The 27,530-nt window shown below is 35.6% G+C and overlaps 3 protein-coding genes across 10 annotated transcripts in view; 1 reads left to right on the plus strand and 2 right to left on the minus strand.

Moving 5' to 3' along the window:
- LOC128213198 (ATP-binding cassette sub-family A member 2-like) overlaps positions 1 to 4,221 on the minus strand; it is a 59,367-nt gene extending 55,146 nt beyond the window's left edge. Inside the window, exons 1-2 of one of the 2 annotated variants that reach the window (XM_052918754.1) lie at positions 3,651 to 4,221; positions 1,480 to 1,575 (exon numbers count right to left, since the gene is read on the minus strand). In XM_052918754.1, the coding sequence (XP_052774714.1) occupies positions 1,480 to 1,575; positions 3,651 to 3,659 (105 nt within the window). In that variant the 5' untranslated portion in view covers positions 3,660 to 4,221. Of the gene's footprint in view, positions 1 to 1,479; positions 1,576 to 2,649; positions 2,691 to 3,650 lie in introns of those variants that run through there. The other variant, XM_052918755.1, reaches the window with a different exon arrangement.
- Positions 4,222 to 17,192: 12,971 nt separating this feature from the next.
- LOC128212840 (uncharacterized) lies at positions 17,193 to 18,740 on the minus strand. The gene has a single exon (XM_052918186.1). The coding sequence runs from the start codon at positions 18,680 to 18,682 to the stop codon at positions 17,486 to 17,488; it is 1,197 nt and encodes a 398-aa protein (XP_052774146.1). The 5' UTR covers positions 18,683 to 18,740; the 3' UTR covers positions 17,193 to 17,485.
- A 2,324-nt stretch (positions 18,741 to 21,064) lies between these two features.
- The window catches only part of LOC128213359 (axotactin-like), a 110,321-nt gene continuing 103,855 nt past the window's right edge, over positions 21,065 to 27,530 (plus strand). For all 7 annotated transcript variants that reach the window (XM_052918976.1, XM_052918975.1, XM_052918990.1 and 4 more), the window contains exons 1-5: positions 21,065 to 21,158; positions 24,362 to 24,444; positions 24,741 to 24,858; positions 25,754 to 25,878; positions 26,624 to 26,687. The gene's annotated coding sequence lies outside the window, so the exon portion shown is untranslated. The remainder of the gene's footprint in view (positions 21,159 to 24,361; positions 24,445 to 24,740; positions 24,859 to 25,753; positions 25,879 to 26,623; positions 26,688 to 27,530) is intronic.

Genomic DNA, 27,530 nt, shown 5'->3' on the forward strand with positions numbered 1-27,530 from the left:
CAAATACTGCACACATTTAGTCAAATATTTTGTTAAAGCTCAAATTACCTTTATGTCTATAAAGGGTATTGACCTCTGATCTGAACTTCTACTTCACATTTGTGAGCAATATTTCAAATAATAAAGATCACTTAAAACTAGGAGTAAGTATAGATATAGCTGTCTTTGTACTTTGTACAGCGTAATAAAATAATTCAGACCTTCATGTAGGCTGTAATAAACATTTAATGGTATTCTGGTTTGAGCTCACTTTAACTAGTTTCATTATGAATTTAGGTTTATAAATGCAATCAACTGTGTAAATTGGGGGAATTTAATCAACATATCTGACTATTTTTTTTTAATTCCTCAACTTTGTGTTCATTTGTAACACTAAAGCTGCATTCATACAAAATATAATGTCATTTTCCAACTCAAGTCCATTTAATCCTAACGTTTACGTTGTCAAATTAAAGCTGCAATCTCACAGATAGAACGTTTTGACATCTTATTTATTTTCTGTTTTGGAAGGAGCCAATTTTTGTCAAAATGCATTGAAAACAGTGACCAGACTGCTGTCAAAAATTCAGATTGCAGGTTTTCATATTTGACTGATGTTTTATGCATACCTCTTAAAGGGTAAGTAACGCATTAAGCCATAAAACTTTAATTTTCGAATGGAAATATGAAAAACTGTGATCTGATCTTTTGTCAGCAGTCTAATATCACTGGTTTTTAAGAAATTTATGCCAAAATTTGCTCATTCCAAGACAAAAAATAAAAGAAGTTGTCAAAACGGTAAATCTGTGAGAGTGCAGCTTTAAAAGAAGATTCTTGAAAAAGTATAACTGTTTTTATAACATTAAAGTATGAATTTTGAATCAATGAAAATAAAGTATTTCAGTTATTATGGAGGGATATTATATCATTTGATAAGCGATCGAGTCATTGAACAAAAAATGAACTGATCGAGTATGATGTATAATGAAACCCACTTAAGGACCAGCAGTGATGCAAAAGTCGATTGAAGAACCAAAATTTAAATAAATCAATTTCCATTTAGTTTGAGGTTCAATATTTAAAACTGCACTCTATCTAAAACTATCATTTCTGTAAACCAATGATATAAGGTTGCTGACAAAAAATCAGATCGTAGATTTTCATATTTCCGTTCGTAAATTAATGTTTTATGGCTTAAACAGTTACTAACGGTTTAAGAAAAGTGCATAACACATCAAATTTTGAACTTAAATGTAAAAATCTGCGATCTTATTTTTTTGTCAGCAGTCTTATATAACTGGTTTCCATGGATATTCGCAAAAATTGGTTCGATCCAAGACAAAAAATTAAAAAAATTGTCAAAACGTTCAATCTGTGAGAGTGCAGCTTTAAAAACAGAAGTGATAATGATACATCAAGAGCTCATGTTTGCCAAAATATACTGACCTAAATTATTTGTTCAAAAAATTTCATATGTGGGTTAAAAATCAGAATACATACCGGACTTCTTTTTTTGAGGGTGAAATTCTTCCACAACAGAAGCCCTAACTGGTGGAGAAACCCCATCTCGTCGCGGTGGTAGTGTGTTAGATCTCTCTGAAAGAAACAAAATATAGGTGTGTTTCTTATTAGTTTACTCGAAACCCCATAATCTTACCACATATCTCTACCAACATATACAGTGAATTCTTCACAGAGCATGTAGCAGAAATATATATATGTATATAAATTATACCTCACCTACATGTATCCCTTCTTAGTATATATATATAAAGTCGATCAGTCCACATATGATTGCATTTTAATCAAAAACCCAGTTTTATGATGTCAGTGGTCCATATCATATTTTTCGCTGGTCCGGACCTGGCCAAAAAATAATATGGACCGCTGACGTCATATAATTTGGACCGCTGACCCATAAAAATGGTGAGTACGACTTGCGATTTTCACAACAGCGAAAAATTGTCCATATAAACACTGGCGCTTCAGAGTATTTGACAATTTTTATGTTTTGGTGACTCTACTCTTAAAAGAAACAGAATGTATGTCCAAACGTTAAAAAGTTCCGTAACACGCATTAATGACGCTCATATATATTTATATATATGAGATTTAGATACCTTTAAAATATGTGACTTACTACATGTAGTTAAACTACAGTACCTTACCAACCGAGCCAACTGGTAAACCGGTTCTTTCCAACACACACTACAATACTGACTTCTTTCTTCACATTTTTTAATATATATATATATACATATATGTATATTTATTGTGATAAAGTTTAGAAATTAAAGTGAAAGGTACAGTAGGTATTTGTAACAAATCATAAATGACAAAGTTCACTAAAAGTGTAAGAATCTATCTTAAACAACGTTACCAAACATCACCACTTCGATAAGAACTATAACATAATTGTGCAATTCTCCTTTGTTTACATTTTCACCATTAACGGTAGGTGATGATGCCAAACAGAGCGAATCACTCACTGACTCAGTGCACAGAACAGCAAAAAATAATCTACATTTACTGTTTAACTTGACAGTCGCTTTGAATAATCAAATGACCTAAATACTTGCATATACGTGGTTAAGAAATATCTATCATATAATAAACATATAAAATAAGTTCGAATAGACAATTATAGACCGCAGACAAAGAAAGAATTACCAGTTAATTAGAAACACGTATTCGCCATCTTTCACATGTGTACATCACGTGACACAATAATTTGGTATTGATTGGGTGACGTCAAAAGTTGCTACTATTTATAAAACAACCATGTGCGTTTGTTTACATGAACAGCTGACTTGCGTGTCAAAGCTTTTTTTAACGATTTTCTTTGTTGAAGAAAAAAAGTAGGTCAAAGAATTGACCGAATTAAAACTAATTTGCGTTTGACTGATGTTCTTTTTAAACTTTATTTACAAACATTTATAGATCTTGATGCCTTTGTTGGTATATTATTGTTTCCAGTTTGATTTTACAGATTAATTTTAGCTCGATTGTGGAGTCAGCTGAAAGCTGAAATGAATCACTGTCGACTAAGTTTCATGTGCAAAAACACATTACCGTGTCTTTCAGAATTGTACTCTGCCTCTAGTGTTCCCAAGATGCTGGTAGATGTACGCAAAGGGTGGAGTTTATGCACCAGTCAATTGTAACCACGCCCCCCACCCCCAGGTCCAGGGGTATACCGGGGATAGCCGGGGAAATGGGCCGTGTTTTTACCTTTCAGGTGTCCCCGCAGTGCCGGATGAATGGGGTGGTTTTGTCTTCGCGCAAAATATAGCGGGGAATGCGCCTTACCTAGGGTCCCTGGGGTGCGGGGGCATTTGGCGGGGATTTTACCATCAGTTCGTCTCCGCAGGGCGGGGGTTTTACCCGGGATTGTCTGGACCGAAAGTCAAAGTCCCCGCTATTCCCCGGACCTGGGGGCCGTGGTTACAATTGACTGGTGCATTATCACTATTCATTCATCAACCATTCAATAGACTAATAGATATGTCACCATTCATTCAAATTCTCTATCGATCAATACATCGGTCAACCAATCAATTAATCAAACAACAAAGCAATCAATCGATCGATCGAAGTACATGTAATTCTTCTGAAAACCAACAACATTTATGTACATGTATGTATCTACTGATTAACCTTTGTTTTCTTACTTGTATCATGTTAACAACGGCCTGCAATGAAGAATATGTCACTTTCCACACTTGTAACGTTGATGACCATGGTTGGTTCTAAAACTTGTAAAATATATTCCGGCAAAAGGTTCTGATCATTTTTCTAGTATATGAACACAGAATTATTTTTTTTTAAAGTTTTTAGAGACATGTTAACTTCACAGTACACGGATATAGATGGATGTTATCCTAAGTTTTGAGTTAACAATTGTAGAGTGTAAGACACCTTTGTTTTTCAAAGCCACATTTAGCGGTAAGACACCTTTGTTTTCCAAAGCCACACTAAGCGGATTAGTTCGACCTAAAAAAATATATATTGTTGGCAACATCATGTGCTAAACATGAGTAATATTGCTGTTTCCATACTCTCCAGTGAAAATTGCTCCCTGTTTATATTTTGCACAGAATCAGTTTTATCTCACTGCATCTTGGCAGAGTTCCACAATATTTCGCTTAGAACTGTTTAAGTATTTAATTACGTATCGTTACAGAAAGTTATGCGCAAACTTTAGACACTGCACTTTTTAAAAGCCTTCATTTTCCAGGTAAATAACAGAAACAGTCCCAATTTCCTGGCCACGTATGTAATGCCCCAAGTAATGGTTTGTCCCAAATAGGCGGGATGAGGTGGGCACACCCAGTATATTTAAACTCACTCCATCTCTTGTCTGAAACCTACGTCTGGAACATGGAATTTTGTCAAAGGCCTTGGAGTCGAGGGTTGTACTAGTCTTCAAACACTTTGAGAATATATAGTAATAGATTTCATAGGTTAAGGTCGTGGGATTATGGGTAGGGGGGTCGGTGTACTATAACACTAATCAACGAACAATGGGCCCAATATTCAGTGAACTCGACGGACGGACCTCAATATTATCGCATAGGTGGCAGTATCGGTTAAGAATAGTGGAAAAAATATCATATATATATATACATAAAATAAAGGGCGCCGTTACCGTTTTAACACCCTGTTCAATAAACCTTAACTGCTCAAGTAATTACACATACTCGTTAGATCTGAAAAAATACTACGTGTTACAAAAAGAGTTGGATAAACATAGCATTCTAGAAAAGTGTTATTAATTAAATAAGTGTAAACAAGATTTTGGCCAATGTGTTTGTACATCCTAGATTTGTAAAAACAATATCGTATAATTATTATTATTATTATTATTATTATTATTATTATTATTATTATTATTATTACTATTATTATTATTATTATTAGATCACATACATATATATATGCAATCTCATCAACAACACAATCACCAGATCGATACTGTCACCTCAGTATGAGATATCCCAGAGCGTTATATACTCGGTTCCTAGCCATACAGTAATGAGTGAAATATGCTTTCCCCCTGATGAGTTTGTTTGCAATTGCGCAATGGTGATTTATCATTTGATCACTTTATCAATACAGTTGGATAAATGCATGCACGTGGTAATAAATCTTCGTTTCCAGTGTCCCAAATGAACGTCTGTCCAGACGAATAATCATTATTTACTCTACTCAAAATTCCATTTGTTTATGATCGGTTGTGTTTTATTTGATGACATACAGTTGAACCTCGTTCGCTCGAACTCGCTGGGCTCGAATTCCTCGTTGGCGCGAACTGGATGCAAATACCGATTTCTTTATATTGAAGGTAAAAAATCCCGCTTGACTCGGATTTTTCGAGGTTCGAGGTATTTTCGCTGGTCCGTTGGAGTTCGAGCCAACGGAATTCGACTGTATTTAAAGCTAATAAAAACATGAATTCGTATTTTTAAAAACACTCTTTTTAACGTTTTTCTTCCAACTCAAAGTTTATTTAATTAACTTTAGAACTATTTCTAAACCAGATGCCAATCGTAAAAAAAATATGATATCAAAACAGAAAACACGTGAGCATTTATATAAACTTGTTCTGTTTTTATTTTATTTTTCAAAAAAGAACCATTCGGGTGTGTTTATGCTTCAAGATAAAGAATTTCTACCCCAATATTTGTCATAATAAAGGTGTGGCCCTTAAATAAAGCTATCGAATGATAAGCACGTACATATATGTATATGCTATAGTATGTCTGAGCATTTAACTTGTTGGCCATATATGTCTATATGGAGAATCTACCAATTTCTAAAATATTAAAAGTGCAATAAGCAAACATTATACTGAAATTATGGTAAACTAATGCTAAATGCGAATACCTATTGTCATTAAGAACAAGGGTTAAGGCGATTCTTCGCAAATTTCGAGTTGTGTATGTTTTCTGCAAGTGCAAGGGGGGGGGGGGAGACTATATCTTATGGCTATATAGGTTAGTTCTTAAAGTAACTGTTTGGGTTACATACATGATCTGTTTACTAGTTTCAACGAATTTATAATGTATACATGGATTCTTAATTTAATCAAACTTTTACCATACAAGTATTAGAAAAAAGTACTATCGATTTGATGTGGGTTTTTTTTTGCTAAAACAACGTAAAGAAATTTCGCGATGTTTTTTTGATTATTATCATATTTATAAAATTAATGTCTTGGCCTAACTTATCACCTTGATTTTTTTTCTAAATGTTCTGAAAAGTTTCATAGTATTTGATTACTGGCCTTTTAAAAGTTCTTATCAATATCATGCGTAACTATGTTTTTAATTATTTCCATGATCGATACTATTTTGCGTTGTTCATTATTTACATGCTCATTACATTTTAATTGTATAATTAACATCCTCGACATTTTTTCAATATAGATAATGTGCATGCTCAATACTATTTTTACTTCATTATTTACATGCTCGATAGTATTTTTTATTTCATTATTTACATGCTCGATAGTATTTTTTATTTCATTATTTATATGCTCGATTCTATTTTTATTTTATTATTTACATGCTCATTGTTAGTTTTATTTCATTATTTACATGCTCGATGCTATTTTTAATTCATTATTTACATGCTCGATACTTTTTTTATTTCACTATTTACATGCTCGATAGTATTTTTTATTTCATTATTTACATGTTCGATAGTATTTTTTATTTCATTATTTACATGCTCGATTCTATTTTTATTTCATTATTTACATGCTCATTGTTATTTTTATTTCATTATTTACATGCTCGATACTATTTTTAATTCATTATTTACATGCTCGATACTATTTTTAATTTATTAGTTACATGCTCGATACTCTTTTTACATTATTATTTAAATGTTCGATACTATTTTCATTTCATTATTTACATGCTCGATACTATTTTCAATTTATTATTTACATGCTCGATACTATTTTTATTTCATTGTTTACATGCTCGATACTATTTTTATTTCATTTTTTACATGCTCGATACTACTTTTACTTCATTATTTACATGCTCGATAGTATTTTTTATTTCATTATTTACATGCTCGATAGTATTTTTTATTTCATTATTTACATGCTCGATTCTATTTTTATTTCATTATTTACATGCTCATTGTTATTTTTATTTCATTATTTACATGCTTGACACTATTTTTATTTCATTATTTACATGCTCGATACTATTTTTAATTCATTATTTACATGCTCGATACTATTTTTATTTCATTATTTACATGCTCGATACTATTTTTATTTCATTATTTACATGCTCGATACTATTTTTAATTTATTATTTACCTGCTCGATGCTAATTTTAATTCATTTTTACATGCTCGATACTATACTCATTATTATTTACATGTTCGCTACTATTTTCATTTCATTATTAACATGCTCGATACTATTTTTATTTCATTATTTACATGCTCGATACTATTTTTATTTCATTATATAGATGCTTGATACTATTTTTATTTCATTATATAGATGCTTGACACTATTTTTAATTCATTATTTACATGCTCAATACTATTTTTATTTCATTATATAGATGCTTGACACTATTTTTAATTCATTATTTACATGCTCGATACTATTTTTATTTCATTATTTACATGCTCGATACTATTTTTAATTTATTATTTACATGCTCGATGCTAATTTTAATTCATTTTTCTATACTCATTATTATTTACATGTTCGCTACTATTTTCATTTCATTATTAACATGCTCGATACTATTTTTACTTCATTATTTACATGCTCGATACTATTTTTATTTCATTATATAGATGCTTGATACTATTTTTAATTCATTATGTACATGCTTGATACTATTTTTAATTCATTATGTACATGCTTGATACTATTTTTATTTCATTTTTTACATGCTCGATACTATTTTTAATTCATTATATGCATGTTCGATACTTTTTTTATTTCATTATTTACATGCTCGATACTATTTTTAATTCATTATATGCATGTTCGATACTATTTTTATTTCATTATTTACATGCTCGATACTATTTTTATTTAATAATTTTCATGCTCGATGTTATTTTAACCTTATTTACATGCTCAAAACCATTTTATTTCATTATTTGCTTGCTTGATACTTTTTTCACATGCTCGACACTTTTTTTTACTTCATTATTTTTATGCTCAGGCGAATGTTCGTTTCTTTCACTATGTGCCTGTTTACTCACCATGTTAAAGGTAAAAATCTATATATCCAATAATAAAAGTCCAAATTTTCTACATCGATCTTGTAACCCAGCTTTACCGATCATTACACACTGGTGCTTTCTAGAAGTGTCGCAGAAATAAGGTATTTTATTCTCAGATTAGTTGTCCTGCATGCATGTATGAGGCCCGTCCAAGATATCGAAAACCGATCAACGCCCATTATCACTTTGAAATATTGACTCGCGATCGAGTCACCGCAAACATGCTGACAGCTGAATGAAAATCTATATATCCAAGATGACTGTTAATTGAAGAAGTAAGACACAAGTGCGACACCTGATTTACATGTTATAATACTAAATACTTATATAATTCTGCCAGAGAGGCCCGTCCCTTGTTCAACAAAGGAAAAATGAATACAGACACCCTGTCTCGTAATGTAACTACCATTGTGTCTTAAAACAAATATTGGTGACTCAATTTTATTAATTTCTATTCAAACATACTTGTCCATTTGAATACGACTGGCCCTTGAAACAGTGATTCTTCTCTACTCAATATAAACCCTAGAATTGTTTGTGATGGTATAATATGGCTCGTATTTGACCAATTGAAAACCTAGATATAAGGGTCCGTTAAAATAAATATTTGTTTTAAGGGTATAACTTTTGATACCTAAATTTGACAGATGGATGTGAGACCGGAAAAGAATGCTATTTGAAATGTTTATTAATCCTGAAGGAACACAATTAAGATTGATACAAAACAAATTTGTAATTATTTCATTGCATTTTAATAATAATTATTATGTTTAAAGCTGCACTTTCACAGTTTTACCGTTTTGACAACTGTTGTATTTTTTGTCTTGGAATGAGCCAATTTTTGCGTAAAATCTGCAGCCAGTTATATAAGACTGCTGATAAAAGTTCAGATCACAGATTTTCATATTTCCGATCGAAAATTAATATTTTATGGCTAAAAGCGCTACTAACGGTTTAAGAAAAGTGCCCACAACATCAAATTTGAACCTGAATCATGAAAATCTGCAATCTGATTTTTTCAGCAGTCTTATATCACTGGTTTTCATGCATTTTCGCATAATTTGGCTCGTTCCGAGATAACAAATAAAAAAGTTAACAAAACGTTCAATCTGTGAGAGTGCAGCTTTCACTAATTTTACTTTAAGGATCAAAACAAAACAAAACAATTATATATGATTTGTGAACAGACATTCCACAATTAAAAAGGCGCCAAAATGATATATATTTTGTTTTGATATTGCATTAATATACTTTTGGTTACCAAAATTGACAGAGGAACGTGAAACCGGAAAAGAATTCTGTTTTAAATGTTTATTAATCCTTGAAGAGGCACACTTAACAGGGCCGGTTCCAGGATTCGACGTAAGAAGGGGGCGTAACTACGGGGTGTACCCGTATTACTTGCGCCCCTCCCTCAGAAACAACATTTATTTGGTTAAAATTATTGGCGGGGGTGTTTGGGGGTCCTCCCCGACGAAAATTTTAACAATTATCTAGTCCGAGATTATGCATTTTGGGCGTATTTTATTACTTTTCGTCTCCTATATTGAAATAAAAAGTAAACTTATACGATTTGAGGGGGGGGGGGGTTAGCGGGGGGGGGTAGCGGGGGGGGGGGGTAGCGGGGGGGGGGGGGGGGGGGGTCCGCTAGTGCTATAGATTGATACAAAAACATTTATTTATTTCATTGCATTATTATATCTAGCTCATTTACTTCAATGATGAAAAAGGAGCATTCGATTTGTTGGCAGATAAGAAAATATTAGTATTAAGTCTTTATTTAAAAAAAAAACACTCATTAATAGCTACGTGGCCACAAATTCCGCATTAAAAAAGCGCCAAAAACATTTTTTTTATCTTTGCAAAAATCATATGCTTTTTTGTTTTGATCATTTCAATAAAATGATTTGAGCGTCCAACCTACAGCGCGCCCCTTTATTTCTTAACTTGTATCTGTGGTGTGGACCTTTTTGGTGTCCAAAACTAACTGGATTTGGTGATATCAAATTACTTTTAAATGCTCGCATACATTTGCCGGCCGATAGCGTCAATTTAATTTCCGAGAGTTGTGTTGTCTTAGGCACAGAAAAAGTCGGATACACCCAAGAGCCTCAACCCTTTTTGCATTCAGAACAAACAACTCTCTAGATTTCATTCCATCTTGACGCTTGATATTTAATATCTAATGTTCCGGATACTATTTTGTTTATTGCAACGGTCACTTAAGAAATAAAAACAATTTTAAAATCGCGGAGTTGTTGGCGTTCCCGCGACTCTTTTCCTGTGCCGTTGTAAAAAAAAATACGCTAATGAAAATGAACGCTACCGGCCACAAAACATACAAGTATACAAATACATATACTATGTAATATAGTAACTGATGTATATTCCGAGACTCTGAGTGATTTGGCTTATTCGGGGATTTGTCTGTATGGCAATAAATAATAAATAAAATATATTGGACAATATATCTCACGATAATATAGCCAAAATCCCCCCAACCTTTATGGTTCTTGCACTAAATTACACCCATCACGTCAAATCGTGGATAAGTCTGTTGTCCATTATTGGCAATATAGTTGTGATATATTTCTGCTGTGGTTCCATTCATTCTTAGAGTGTACTTAGTTTTGGACTAATAAGATTGAAGAATTATTCAAATTTTAGCCAGTTAATATTTCATAGAACGTTTGTTTGCTGACTATATTTTTGTCCGAAATGTCCTTTGTGTTTAGTATTCCGGAACGCTCCCACCATAAACACCCGCACACGGGCCTCCTGGACACTTTACGATCGTGTTAAGTGTCAATTAGCGAGTATGAAATATTCAGGTGTTTCTTGAGATGGCAGTTCTTCAGTCAATACAGGCAGGGTACGCGTGCGCTGTTGTTTTCTACGGTTCTAGCGATATGTGCGAGACACTTTAAGATTTTAAAACGGTGGTGTAATTATACTTATTTATACTCGCACTTTTTATACTGACTTATTTATACTCGCACTTTTCATACTGACTTATTTATACTCGCACTTTTTATACTTACTTATTTATACTCGCACTTTTTATACTTACTTATTTATACTCCCACTTTTTATACTGACTTATTTATACTCGCACTTTTCATACTGACTTATTTATACTCGCACTTTTTATACTGACTTATTTATACTCGCACTCGGGACTTGCCCATTCGGCGAGTTTTCTTAAAAAGTGTCTTACAAACGTAAGTAGCCTTTTCGCTAGGACGAACACCAATTTTGTCCGAGGGGAAACGGCTTCTTATGACTGTACGAGGACACTTTTGAAGAAAAAAACGAGTAACTGTATCTGACTTATACGACGATATTAAGTATATTGCATAAATCATTGAGAAAATAAATGCATTAATATAAATAATAAATACAGATTTATAAATAGATAAATAGAAATTTTTCTCCGAAAGATAAACATTAGATTATTTGCATGGCCTTTCTAAATACAATGTATCCGCTATCGGCTAGTGGGATTACTCGAAATTCTCGTATAATATTACCACCGCGGTCACACCGGAGATGAACTGATTAGCATTCATTTCTAGCAGTACGTAAAATAGCAATATATTGAATGCTTAAACGCATATCTTACATAAATAAAACATCCTATTATTAAGGATAGTGTTACAGGTTTTGACACAAATACTTGACATCATTTTTAGTTTACAGCTTATCTATATCAGACATGTTGTGAAATAATGCATTGATAATTTTCGGCCTATGGCATTCTTATCGTATCGTAAAGTCTACGCTCTGATAACACATTATCACAAAAAGGGCAAAGATCGCCCGTTTTAAACTCGAATCGGAGGCTTTCTTAACGCTAACTTATGTCTTGGAGGCATTCATGATATGTTTACGATAACTTTTCAACAAAATAGCTCATGCAATAATATTTATAATGATTTTTGCCTCTACAACTTATACATTCACACCTATTTAGTGAATCGTGCCAATCACTTACATACATTGCCGTCATTTTAGTTTTATTAAGACAAGTAATGCACCAGTGAATTGTAACCACGGTCCCTCCAGGTCCGGGGATGAACTGATGGTAAAATCCCCGCCAAATGCCCCCGCACCCAAGTGACCTTAGGTTTGGCCATTCCCCGCTATATTTTGTGCGAAGACAAAACCACCACATTCGCCCGGCACTGCGAGGCCACCTGAAAGGTAAAAGCACGGCCCATTTCCCCGGCTATCCCCGGTATACCCCCGGACCCTGGTGGGGGGGGGGGGCGTGGTTACAACTGACTGGTGCACAAGTGTCGTCCGGGCAGTTCTATATAAACTGGTGCTCGTTAAAGAACCAGAGTAACTCTAACAATGCTATTTCTGTCATTGAGCCCGACGTCGATGGGTGATTTTCCCGATGGGGTCGGAAAATAAACTTATACACACAGCTGGAGACATACGTATACACACAGCTAGAGACATTTGTATTCACACAGCTAGAGACATATGTATTCACACAGCTGGAGACTATGTATTCACACAGCTGGAGACATATGTATACACCCAGCTGGAGACATATGTATACACGCAGCTAGAGACATGTATTCACACAGCTGGAGACTATGTATTCACACAGCTGGAGACATATGTATACACTCAGCTGGAGACATATGTATACACACAGCTAGAGACATATGTATACACACAGCTAATGACATATGTATGCACTCAGCTGGAGACATATGTATACACACAGCTAGAGCCATCTGTATACACACAGCTAGAGACATATGTATACACACAGCTAGAGACATATGTATACACACAGCTAGAGACATATGTATACACACAGCTAGAGACATATGTATACACACAGCTGGAGACATATGTATACACACAGCTGGAGACATATGTATACACACAGCTGGAGACATATGTATACACACAGCTGGAGACATATGTATACACACAGCTGGAGACATATGTATACACACAGCTGGAGACATATGTATACACACAGCTGGAGACTATGTATACACACAGCTGGAGACATATGAATACACCCAGCTGGAGACATATGTATACACACAGCTAGAGACATATGTATACACACAGCTAGAGACATATGTATTCACACAGCTAGAGACATATGTATACACCCAGCTGGAGACATATGTATACACACAGCTAGAGACATATGTATACACACAGCTAGAGACATATGTATACACACAGCTAGAGACATCTGTATACACAGATAGAGGCATATGTATACACCCAGCTAGAGGCATATGTAAACACTCAGCTAGAGACATATGTATACACTCAGCTAGAGACATCTGTATACACACAGCTGGAGACATATGTATACACACAGCTGGCAACATATGTATACACTCAGCTAGAGACATATGTATACACACAGCTAGAGACATATGTATACACACAACTAGAGACATCTGTATACACACAGCTACGGACATATGTATACACTCAGCTAGGGGCATATGTATACACACAGCTAGAGGCATCTGTATACACACAGCTGGAGACATATGTATACACACAGCTAGAGACATATGTATACACACAGCTAGAGACATATGTATACACACAACTAGAGACATCTGTATACACACAGCTACGGACATATGTATACACTCAGCTAGGGGCATATGTATACACACAGCTAGAGGCATATGTATACACACAGCTGGAGACATATGTATACACACAGCTAGAGGCATCTGTATACACACAGCTAGAGACATATGTATTCACACATCTAGAGAGATATGTATACACTCAGCTAGAGACATCTGTATACACACAGCTAGAGACATCTGTGTACACTCAGCTAGAGACATATGTATACACACAGCTAGAGAAATCTGTACACACAGCTGGAGACTATGTTCAAACACAGCAAGAGACTTTTTATACAAAAAGCTGGCTACATATGTATACACACAGCTAGGGACATATGTAAACACATAGCTGAAGACTATGTTTACACACAGCTAAAGACATATGTAAACACATAGCTGGATACATATGTAAACACTCTGCTAGCGACATATGTATGTAAACAAGAAGATAATACGTATACACACAACTAGATACATATGTATATACCCAACTTGAAACATATGCATATACACAACTAGATTCAATATGTATATACACAACTAGAAACATACGGATATACACAACTAGACACATATGTATATACACAACTAGAAACATATGTATATACACAACAAGAGACATGCGAATATACACAACTAGAAACATATGTATATACACAACAAGAGACATGCGAATATACACAACTAGAAACATATTTATATACACAACTAGTGACATGTGTATTTACACAACTAGAAACATATGTGTAAACACAACAAGAGACATGTGTATATACACAACTAGACACATATGTGTATACGCAACAAGAGACATATGTATACAGGGGCGTACCAAGGCATACGCCAATGCGCTCGGGCGTATAGATTAGTTTTGGTTCCTCATATAAACCATGTGGTTATATCTCCAACTCCGGGCTTAAAACTGAAGATTAATGAGTTGTAAACACAAAAAACGTTTTATTCGTTAAAATTTTAATTGACGTTTAGAATGCTTGAAAACGGTTCATTATTGTGTTCTTCAAACACAAACTACTGTAGGGGATACCCGTCCCGCTTTCACCCCAACATTTAGAGAAAACCACATTTTAAAAGACCTTCAAATTTCCACGACTCTCAAATATGCTGGCGTACAATTCGAACGGTTTCAGGAACGCCCCTGGTATATACACAACTAGAGACATATGTTTATATGCAACAAGAGACATGTGTTACTGTATACACACAACAAGAAACATATGCATACATGAATACATTAACATGGCACCAGAGAAACACTGCCAACTTTAATATTTAAAGTCTGGGTATTAACAACTAGAAGAAACAACTCCTTCCAACAAGTTTGCCTTAACTCGAATTGGCATCATTAAACAGTCGTTAATTGCCAACAAATCTCATTCACCAATATAAGAAATAAGTAATAAGATTTTTGTTCTCGCCAAATAACAAGTTATTGTCCATGCAATGGCGACTAATGAATTATTAACGGGTTGTGAATAAAAACTAAGATATCCATGTACCCACCGCTTTTTGTGATATCTTATGAATCATACTGGTTGATGATTACTGCTTGTAAATGTGTTTTATATTTGTATACATATTGCGAACCAAAGCACCATGCAGATCACGTGGTCATATTTACTTAAATTAACAAATCGGTAAAGATTGTAAAATGTCTTTACTTTTAAATGTGTTTTGTATTTTAACCTCAATGCGTCTTAATTAATTGAAATTTTATAAAACTATCTACGAAAAAAGGAGGAAGAAAAAACCTTTTAAAATAAGTTTTTTTTAGCTGAAATCCAGCTGTACTCGCTCATTGGTGGCAGATATCTATTCTGCTTGTCAGGGGAGATCACTGCGTATGTGATTGACAGCCGACCACAACATTAATTCCGACTGTCAGCAACAACAATGTCTTAATTCTTTTTACTTTGTTTTATTCATTTAACCACATGTCTACGTGTAATTGCTTAAAGGGACTCGCTCATATGTTTGCACCAACAATGAGTTTTTCCGGTAATACATCTGACACTTGGTATATATGGTATTTATTTTTGATACTGATACTATTTAGTTAAAATTTATGACTTAACTCTTGGGAATCGTAATTATGTTTGCAATAATGCACTTCACTGGCAATCAATTTAAACTGAGAGCAATGAATACAACTCTTAAACACTACATTTAATTAATGCTTTTGTTCAAAAAAATACGGACTACTTCAACAGATGTACCGGCATACATACGGCATTCCCTCTTGATGTTTAGTATTTTTACTCCGTTCTATATACTCGTATGAATTCTCATAACATGCCGGTACAAATAAAAGGTGAATTTCATGCTGTTGTAATCTATGTATTACACCATTGACTCTATTTCTTCCGAAGAAACGTATGTATATTTTTGGTATAATTTAGTTTTAACCAGAGGATTAGCTCGGAAAAAAACAACAGAATATCTATAATTCCGGGCTTTAACTATTGTAACAATATTATTAATGTCCTTCGCGCATATGTACACAAAACATAAAAAAATATTATCATTGAAATAATAACCATTTTTGGTTTTCTGCATGCACGTTTTTTTTTTCTAATTTTATTGCGCCGACTTGATGCTATGCATCAACTTTTTTCTTGTTCACAATCAGATCTACTCTTAGACAACATGATGTGGAGCTAATGCGCCAGTAAATTGTAACCACGCCCCCCTCCCCCTAGGTCCGAGGGTATACCGGGGATGGCGGGGGAAATGGGCCGTGTTTTTACCTTTCAGGTGGTCCCGCAGTACCGAGTGAGTGCTGTGGTTTTGTTTTCACGCCGAAAACAGCGGGGAATGGGCCGTATCTAGGATGTCCCAGGGGTGCGGGGGCATTTGGCGGGGATTTTCCCAGCAGTGTGTCCCTACAGGGAGGCGATTTTACCCGGGATTGGCTGGACCGAAATTCAAAGTCCCAGCTATTCCCCGGTCGTGGGGAGGACGTGGTTACAATTGACTGGTGCATAAAGTATATGAGATAAATCCTCGATTGTCACTGGTCCACAAATTAGTGCGAAAACCGACATTTGTTGAAGGATTTCAGCCGTCAGTATCTTAGTTTAACACTCCTGTTGATTTGCAACACTTTTTTTTTGTAATTTCGCATTTTTGTGCCTTTAAAGTATATCATGGAGTAGTTTTATATTTTGTAAAAATAATTATATGTACAAGCCGCTAGCACACTTTACCAAATACAATACCAAGAAAACACATCCTCACATTTATCACCGGTAGTAGCAATATACGCAGGAGCAAAATAACAAACTCATCCGATGAATATATTATAAGTTGTATTCCATACACATACACATATACAATTTACATCATTAATGTAATGCATTACCATATCGGAAATATAACATGTGCGCGGATTACAAGCATATATTAGTAGATAGATTACATGGCTATTCACTTATACTGTGTCATAGTTATTGAACGTTGTCTTTGTGAAACATGATACAAAACAGTTACGTCATCGACCACCATCGTAATTGATATAATACCTTCGAACTGGGTTGTGGGTGTGGTAGCTTTAACTTTTAGTTAAAAAAATAATGCCGAACAAATTATACACCAGCTTTTGCTGCCTCCGAGTTCACTAGCCGTTTGATTTGGTCGAAACTAACTGCAGCCTTCACAGCTGTAAACGCCTCTTTTCCACCGGAACCGGAAGAACCCATTGCCTTTTTCACGCTCGTGGATTTAAGTCTACTACCCATTTTTCTCGTTTTGCTCAAAGCGGACCCTACAGAAGAAACCGATGCACTACCTTTTACAAATACTTTCCTGGCTTCTGCCAAGCTGATTGTCGCCGCTATTGCTTTGGCCCCGCTTGTCGGTCCCCCAAGAGGTTTATTGTTGCGCAAAAGATGTGTCGTTTTCGTATTCTGACTTTTTAATCGATCAAACACCGTTTTTGCAATTACTGCCCTGTCCACTGTTCCACCGGATGCCTGTTTCTTTTGGATTTCACGCTGAACGTCGGCAGAAAACTGTTGCAGTGAGAGTTCTTCTTTAGCGCCTCCAATGATTGCGTCGATTAACACTTCTGGTCGGTTCAAGGGAATGTACTGACCACTAGCAATGTAAGCTAGTGCCATGAAAAAGTCTTTATAAGGAGAAATTGCAGGCTCGCAACCAACGGTATAAAGTTTGACGCCTTTTCGCAAAAGCTTATGAGCCATGTCGATAGGGTCATGACCGTTGGGAGATCCCTGGGGGTAAGAGTTGTCAATAGAGGGATCCAAACCATGAGGCGGAGCGTCAGACACGAGCACTGCGATTTTCACAGCCCTTCGTCGCCAGGACAGTGTAGTTCCAGAATGAAGGGCTTCGGCAACTGCTTCCGGTGTATCACCGCCTCCCCTGGCCCGAGCATTGCTAAGCCAAGTTTTCATTGTGGAAACAGACGAAGTGAAATCGTTTTTTCTGATGACAAACGTGCTCTCTTCTTTCGGGTGGTCCCTGTATTCGATCAGAGCAAAACGGATGTCGGTCCTGGAGCCCTGCACAATTTCGTTCACAACTCTCCGAATGTTGTCCCTTGCGGTACGTATGTAAGATGACATACTTCCGGTTGTGTCCATGATGAATGCCAGATCAAGTGGCGCCTGGGAACTCGGCGGCGGTGGCATCGTAAACGGCTTTACTGGTCTTATTGGACCAATTGGGCGAATAGGTTGGATCCGATCCATAGCAACGCCGCCATTTGCGTAAGTCCAAACACACAGTGAAACGATAGTAAACAAATACATGGCTGTCATTGTTCTGCAGCTTCTAGTATTGCGAGTTAACTCTACGTTCGCCGTTAAATACTCTTTTAGTTAAACGTGACCAACGTAAAACGGATTTCGTTTTTTTACGGATTTTGTTTTTTAATTTTCTTGGTAGAAATATGCTATCACGGATTCGAATACAGCGTAATGTTTAATAACGTGATGAAAACGTAAACAACAATGTAAAAGCAACTCAATATTAAAAGTTGTGGTTTGTTTAACGGTAAATAAGGGGATATTTTCTCTCAGAATTTAAACATGAACCATTCATTTCAGCCAATGAAATCGCCGAGTTTATTTTTTCCAAATAAAAATTAACTAGAAGGCATACAAACTATGCCGGAAATATAAAGAATAAACATAAAGACCTTCAGAAAGTTAACCGCCGGAGATGGATTGATGTTTGTGGTATGTTAAAAAGAGAACAAAATGATAAAAATAACAAAACAGATGTTTACTGATTAACAACAGATGTGTATTTATACACGTATCACACATTTTGTTTGCGTATTGTATAACAGTCCCCCCCAACTTTTTGCAGGGGCGCATCCATATGATTGACGTTAGAGGGGCGTCACTTAGAGGCACAACCTTTTGGCATTACTCCCTCCATCCTAACGGAAATTTAAATGGTTTAAAGTGTTGGCAGGGGGTTTGGTGTACCATTTCTAGTCCGGTGCATTTTGTTGCGCCCATCCCCACCTGAATCCGCAAGTGCTTTTTTATCCACTAAATATGTTATCTTGGGGTCTAACACTCATCTAACACTCATACGCGGCAAGCTTAGAAGTCATGCCCTGGCGTTCCGAATCGAACTCAACTCAAAATATCTATTATAACGTCCTCTTTGCATACCCGGGCGATTACAAGACATGACAGTAACCCAGGCCTGAAGGTCCATGGTCAAGGTCACACATTTAGGTTTATTATCGAAACAGGCTTTTTTAGGAGATTAACACAACTAAATGTACCCCACCCCTACAAGTTTTGCATAGACGGACGAAAATGACTTATTTATTCAAACTAACATTCATATTGTTTAAAGCTATAGGTTGTGTATCTACAATAACACGACCTATGTAAAAACGTTCCAGCAATGATATCGGTGATTTTTTTTCTACAGATTATGGATATATATAGTGTGTGTGGGGGAGGGGGGAGGGGGAGGGAATAGGGGAAGGAGGTGAATATGGGGGGTGTTTAGGTGAATGTAACAAAACAACGACCAATCATCAATCTGTCCACAGTCCAAAGGTCAATGCCACAAACTTTGATTCCATTAGTAATCCTTTACGAATAAATACAAGTAGTTAATTAAATAACAATATGCCAGGGGTGCGTCCAGGGTTTAGACGTTAGAGGGGGCGTAACTTATGGTCGTAACCTTTTGACTTGCTCCGCTCCCTTAGAACCGAAAATTTTGGCTTAATTATTGGCAGGGGGGTTTGAAAAGGATTTTTTTCTAGTCCGAAATGGTGCATTTTGGGCGTGTTATATCACTTTTATTCTCCAATTATGAAATAAAAAGTTAACTTAGACTATTAAAAGCTGCACTCTCAGAGATTTTGACAACTTTTTTTCTGTCTTGGAACGAGCCAATTTTTGTGAAAAATCCATGGAAACCAGTTATATAAGACTGCTGACACAAAATTAGATCGCAGATTTTTCACAGTTAAGTTCAAAAACTGATGTTTTATGCATTATCCTTAAAATGTTAGTAACGGTTTAGTCCATGATAAAACATTAATTTTCGAACGGGAATATGAAAATCTACGATCTGATTTCTTGTCAGCAATCTTATATGATTGGTTTAGAGTTATTTACGAAACATTGGCTCTTTCCAAGACAAAAAATGAAAAAAAGTTGTAAAATGTATATCTGTGAGGGTGCAGCTTTTAGGGGTTGGGGGTATGTGTCCGCTAGTGTATACCGTAAGAAAAAAAACTTGTTTTGCTAAATACTCACAGAGCTTAGTACACCAAGAATCGCTGATGCATTTAAGAGCAGTTACACCAGCGGGTTTCATACAAAACGTACAAAGTGAAATAAAATGATTAAGATACATTTATTAAGTTGAAGACCATGTCACAGGAGGAACTTTTCAAACAAATATGCATACATCACTCTACAATGCGCCCTTCCTATACTAAAATTAGCAAAAAAAATCCTCTCAATCCCCTCCGATCTTGTTGCATTTTTGGTTTGTTTCTTTGTGATTCGTTCATGCCTAAAGTTCCACACCCCTCCCGTCAAATCCTGGATACGCTCTGGCATGTTATAACTCGATAAATTGCGTAAGGGAGGAATTCAAAACTGTGCTCGGTACGAATAAATACGGGGTTTAGAAGTTAAATAAAAATGAGCAGTTACGTCCCTTAGGCTCCGGAAATGACACCTGTTCCACGAGGATCACGAAAAATGCGATGTCGTCTGCTGGACAAATCACGTGTGCTGTTGAAAAAAGGTAGGTACATGAATTAAATTTGTTTTTATTTTATTATTAAATTAATAAAAATGGTGTTGTACTCAGAAATATCAGAACAAGTGAATGGTAAATATTTTCGCTCGATCATACATGTATCAAATTTATTCTATCTATAATAATTTTTGGTCTGAGACGTTATAAATTTGACAACCAGATTTAATCACATATGTTTGGATGCATTATCCAGTGCACAACAACAGTTCAAGTAGTTGTATGTTGAACTGTAATGACTTTTTAGGAATTTTGATATGACAAAACCTTCCTTTCTAGTTAAAGCTGCACTCTCACAGATTGAACATTTTGACAAATCTTTTTTTTTTTTCTTGGAATTGATGTTTTATGCATTTTTCTTGAACCACTAGTAACGGTTTAAGCCATAAAACATTATTTTTCGAACAGAAATACAAAAATCTTTTTTTCAGCAATCATATGTCATTGATTCGCAGATATTTATGGAAAAATTTGTTCTTTCCAAGACAAAAAAAATAAATAAGTTGTAAAAATGGTAAATCTGTGAGAGTGCAGCTTTAAAGGGTTTTCTAAAAAAAAATGAATGATTAGGCCAAACAGCAGCAAAATTGTGGTTTATGTTACATGTAGTCCACCTAAATGGCTGTCAATGGGTCTTTTGAGGGTTAAGCCTTACGGGATACTTTATTAATATTATTTTGACATTTCTTATGTATCCCTATCGGAGTCTGCCATAGTCACATAATCGTCAAAAGGAATCTCATTATTGTAGCTTCTGTTGCATCCTTAAAAACAAAAAAAGGCTGAGATAGGTAGGGAATATATTTTATTTCTTTAAAATTATTCAATTGTGTAGATAATGTAAGTATTTTACATCATTTTTACCTTTTTCACATATTTATGCCCCCCCTTCGAAGAAGAGGGGTATATTGCTTTGCACATGTCGGTCGGTCAGTCTATCGGTCGGTCGGTAGACCAAAGCTTGTCTGAGTGATAACTAAACAATTCATTGTTTATGGTCATCAAACTTGACATGAAGATAGGGCCTGACCAGTAGATGACCCTAATGATTTTGGGGGTCTTCGGGTCAAAGGTCAAGGTCAAAGTGGCCTTAAATGGTAAGATTTTAAATCTTGTCCGAGTGATATATCAAGAATGCCTAGACCTATGGTCATCAAACTTGACATGGAGGCTGGGCCTGACCAGTAGATGACCCCTATTGATTTAAGGGGTCATTGGTTCTAAGGTCAAGGTACAGTGACCTTGAATGAAAAAGGGTTGTCCGATTGTTAATTTGACAATGCCTGCATCCATGGCCCTCAATCTTGAATTTTAGGTTGGGTCTGACCAGTATATGACCCCTATTGATTTTGGGTTTCAACGGGCCAACGATCAAGGTCACATTGACCTTGAATGATAAAAAGTTGTCCGAGTGATAACTCGACAATGCCTGCACCCATGGACCTCAACTTGACTTGGAGGCTTGGCCTGACCAGTAGATGACCTCGATTGATTTTGGGATCATCAGGCCAAAAGTCAAGGTCACAGTGACCTTGAATGATAAAAAGTTGTCTGAGTGATAACTCAACAATGCCTTCACCCATGACCATCAAACTTGACTTGGAGGCTCGGCCTGACCAGTAGATGACCTTTTTGATTTTCGGGGTCATCAGGCCAAAAGTCAAGGTCACAGTGACCTTGAATGATAAAAAGTTGTCTGAGTGATAACTCAACAATGCCTTCACCCATGACCATCAAACTTGACTTGGAGGCTCGGCCTGACCAGTAGATGACCTTTTTGATTTTCGGGGTCATCAGGCCAAAGGTCAAGGTTACATTGACTTTGAATGATAACAAGTTGTCTAACTCGGCAATGCCTGCCCCCATGGCCCTCAAACTTAACTTGTAGGTTGGGTCTGACCAGTTGATGACCCCTCTTGATTTTGAGTTTCATATGGTCAAAGGTCAAGGTCACAGTGACCTTTAACACGAAAAAGTTAACAAAGCTTCTCCCAGTGATATCTCAACCAAGCCTGGTTCTATGATCATCAAACTTGACTAGGGGATTGGGCCTGACCTGTAGATGACCCATTTAATTTTAGGGGTCAAAGGTCAAGGTCACAGTGACCTTGAACGCAAAAAGCTTGTGTGATAACTTGACACTGCCTGCACCAATGGCCCTAAAACTTGACTTGGAGGTCCATGCATATTTCATTCAATTGTCCAAATAATCCTGACAACATGGCGCTCAGGGGGCATAATGTTTGACAAACATCTCATGTTGTTAATGGTTTATATCTCCAATAATAATACCAAAAAAATATTATTGCAAGGGACTTAAGAAAAGGGTCTGTCTGGTTAACGTAGTCACTTTTTTATTATTTAGCCTAAAAAGACTGAACAGCAGCGTCTTAGTGCAAAAACTCAATATCTGCTTCTATTTCTATATGCAGTTATTGAGTTACTGCACTAAGGTGATGTGCAGCTGTCCCTGGGTTATTTTCTTCTGCTATTGGAGTTGTCGGCACATGCTTCAATGGCTGTGATATAGCCTGACCCCATCACACACACCCATTATAAGTTAAAATTATCTTGCGGTCAAGTGGGAATCCAGGGATGGCTCCACAGAGCCAACATTGCTAGAGAAAAGGCTGCCGTCATAAAAGCCAACCCCCTCAACTTCACCAAGGTTGAAGGGGCTGCAGGCAATTATAGCAGAGGACTTAGGGTCCTTCAGGTGAACAATATTTTTATTTGGCCTAAACAGGATGAGCAGCTGTCCCTGGGTTATTTTCTTCTTCTATTGGAGCTGACCACACATGCTTCAATGGCTGCAATATGGCCACTGACCCTTTCAATGAGATAAATTGGTATGGCTCCACAGAGCCAACATTGCTTAAGAAGAAAAGGCTGCTGTCATTAGAGCCAACCCTCTCTCTTTGCCGAGGTTAAAGGGGTTGCAGACAATGCAGCCATGTAATTATCCCATGTAGTCCCAACCATCTGCGAACTGTTGCCTCTGCCTCTGTGAGCCTCTATGATAAAAATATAAAGCAAACATTCTATTGATCAAATCTGTTCTTATGCACTTGCACACCTCATCTGGAGCTCAAAATGAAATAGAGAGTCTACTGGTTAAGGAGAACGACTGGCATGTAATAAAACTTTAGTTATATGTTTCAACTGAAGAAATAAAATATGCTATTTTTCAGTACTCATTTGTTGCTTGGAATAAGAGAGATGACAAGATGGAAACTTGCTAAGAAAGACAACTCAAACAGAAATACGTAATGGGGTAATTGAACTATTTCCCTTGCTTATTTTACAAAAATAATTGTTTTTAGTACTCCCTGAATAAAAGAAAAAGATATTGACAAGTGCTGAAAAATATGTGCAAGAATTCCCACAATTTTTATTTATCAATTTCTTATAAAGTGCTTTCAGGTGACGTTCTGAATATATCATGACAGCTGTTCAGTACCTTTGATATTCCTGCTTTGATTTTTAAATGCTCAAACAGATGTCTTTCAAGCCTTGATGATGAAAATCAAACATTCATACTTACCTTTAATTACCTGTTGCACATTCCAGAATGGTAAACCATCTCCAAGGAGTGTCGTTTTTTTCCGTCAATGGGCTGCTGGAAAGAACATCAACCATTCTGCCTGTTTTCCCCAGCCTAAGCATATGCAAGCATGTCAGTATTAAGGTATGGTTTAGTCTTGAGTGAAATGCATTGAAATTGAACGATCGGGCCATTCAAAATTAGACAATCTAAAAGAGCTAAGAGCTAAAAAATTTATTCATATTTATAATCTTATTTTTTAGCTTGTCTGTTTTTTAGAAGGGAAAAAGTTCAGGTATTGTTGTTGCCTTGGTGTTGTCGTTGTTGGAACCAGCAGTGTCATAGTTTGTGTTTTTATGTTGCAAAAACATTAACCTTGGCTAAAAAGCATTTAAGATTACAATTCACATAAAACTAGACATGAGCAAGGCCCAAAACTCTTGTCTTTGATATTTCTTTCTGTTACATGTACTCGAACGTCTCTTCGGGCTTAAAAAATGATGGGTGAGCGTCCACTGCACTCTATTTTTGTCTACCATTTCTGTATACGTGATTGTGGTGTTTTCCTTGGCATTAAATACATGCCTTGAAATCAGCAGCAACAATAAAAAATTAGACAAGAAAATGCCAAGTTTCAAAAGAAAATAAAACATGAGGAATATATAACTTTAAAACCTTTAAATTACAAAATAAAATTAAAAATTAAATATTTAGTTTATTGCAGTTACTGTTGCAGATGATTGTGCACGAGGTTTCCCAGAATATAAATTTGAATCCACTTAATTACAAAATGCAAATCGTTTATCTAATATCTAATTTATTGCAGTTACTGTTGCAGATGATTGTGCACGAGGTCTCCCAGGATATAACATTGAATCCACTTAATTATAAAATACACATTGTTAATTTATTATCTAGTTTATTGCAGCTGCGGTTTCGGATGGCAGTGCACGCGTTCTCCCAGAATATAACATTAAATCCACCTTAGTACAAAATATTATTAATTATTGAATATCCAGTTTATTATTAACAATAACAGTTTCAGAAGACAGCTGGTGCATGAGGCCTCAGAAGGAAACCACTTTGTCAACCCATCACCCAGTGTTCCCGAAGCTGCTGGTTTGGAAGATGATGCAACAACCTGTTTCCACGTCTTGAAATGAGGTAAGGTGTGATGGTAATACCATTCAATATATTTATTGTTTTGATCTTTTTGTAGGGTTTGATGATTTCTGGATATTATGATTGACTAATTAGATATGTATGTCAAAACAATTATCTTTCTTGCAGACCCTACACTAGACTACTGTGGATATTTTGTATAGAGCAATATTGATTGTTTTGACAGACAGGGAGGCAATGTACCTGATCTAAGAAGTATGAACTTTTAGTTCACAGTACTTTTTTCTCCATCATTTTGCAAAATATAAGCCCCAATATTGGTCAGATTTTTTTTAATTGATTGCCGCTTTCTTGCAAAAATATTAATGTTGGCATTAGCTCATGAAGTTGACATGAAACAGTTTGACAGTACACATTTGGTTTTCAAGTGAAAACTTTCCGTCTTAAATATTTATAGAAATCAATTTATGCCCTTTGAAAGACTGAGAAAAGCTTATGAGCGATAGAATCCTTTTGCTTCACTTTTGTTGAATAAATCTGACTTGACACTTATCTGTTTTATTATATGAAAAAAGAAACTGTAAAGAACCCATCCTTAAACCTTGCCTTCTGAGACCACTAAACATTGGTAGGGACCAAAATGGATCTCTGCTTTCAGTGGGCTGTGTTGTTTTTTTTTAATAGAAAATGGACTTGTATTAAAATACGTACAAATAATTTATATTACAGCAAAAATGTACAAAATATTTAAAAGCTATTTAAAATGACCATGATGTTTTTACTTCAGTTGGTTTGCAGTTTGTCCAACAGGGCAGGAGCTGGCACCATTTGGAAGCAAGGTGGAATATCAGGTAAGAGTCACAATTATTAACTCAAAATATCATCTTCAAGAGTGATCTCGCCAGAAAACAACAAGATGTTCAAGAGCTTTGAGATGTGAGCAAGGCACAAAGGCAGATCAAGAGGCGTATTTTGGGGCTTTTTTAATGCTACACATTTGGGTGTGTAAAAGTATCGGAATAGGTATCGACCAATGAAGTAACTTCTGTGTTGCATGTTGACATAATGTTCACAAGGCTTTTTTTTTTTATTTGTCAATCTGACATTGCTGACAGTCAGTGCATGTAAAAAAGGAGATTTGTAAACAAAATATATTATTTAACACTATAATATTTTATGATCCTAGTTTGTACCATCTTTTTATATAAATACATACTTCTGACCTTTAACCATTACTAAATGTCTAAAAGCAATAGTTAATAATGTGAAAATTTTGACTTAACTTAATTCTCTATTTGACCTTAATTATTGTGGCTAGTTTTAAGAGTGATGGGAATCTTTAATAAATTACTTTATTATTTACTTTGTGACTGGAACATTCGGTTACACAATGATAACAGTTTCATCAGTCACCATAGTAAATGACTACTTTTGTCATCATCCTTATAAGAGCCCACAAAGTTTTGTAGTCAAATCAGTAATTTGTTTTGAAAATGGGTTAAATTGCCATTAAGAAACGTATCCATCATATACCTTAAGCCAGGATTTTCTACTGTACTTAAGCTATTATAAGACCTTAATGTTGTTATGGGTCATTTAAAGTTATGAATGTTGGATAACCTTGTAGCATCCACATCATTCAGTGGGTTTCAAATAGTTGATATTTCTTTTGTGAGATTTGTAAGGTCATTATG

This window comes from Mya arenaria, chromosome 13 (genome assembly GCF_026914265.1).
Source record: "Mya arenaria isolate MELC-2E11 chromosome 13, ASM2691426v1".
In the NCBI taxonomy this organism is placed as follows: Eukaryota; Metazoa; Mollusca; class Bivalvia; order Myida; family Myidae; genus Mya; species Mya arenaria.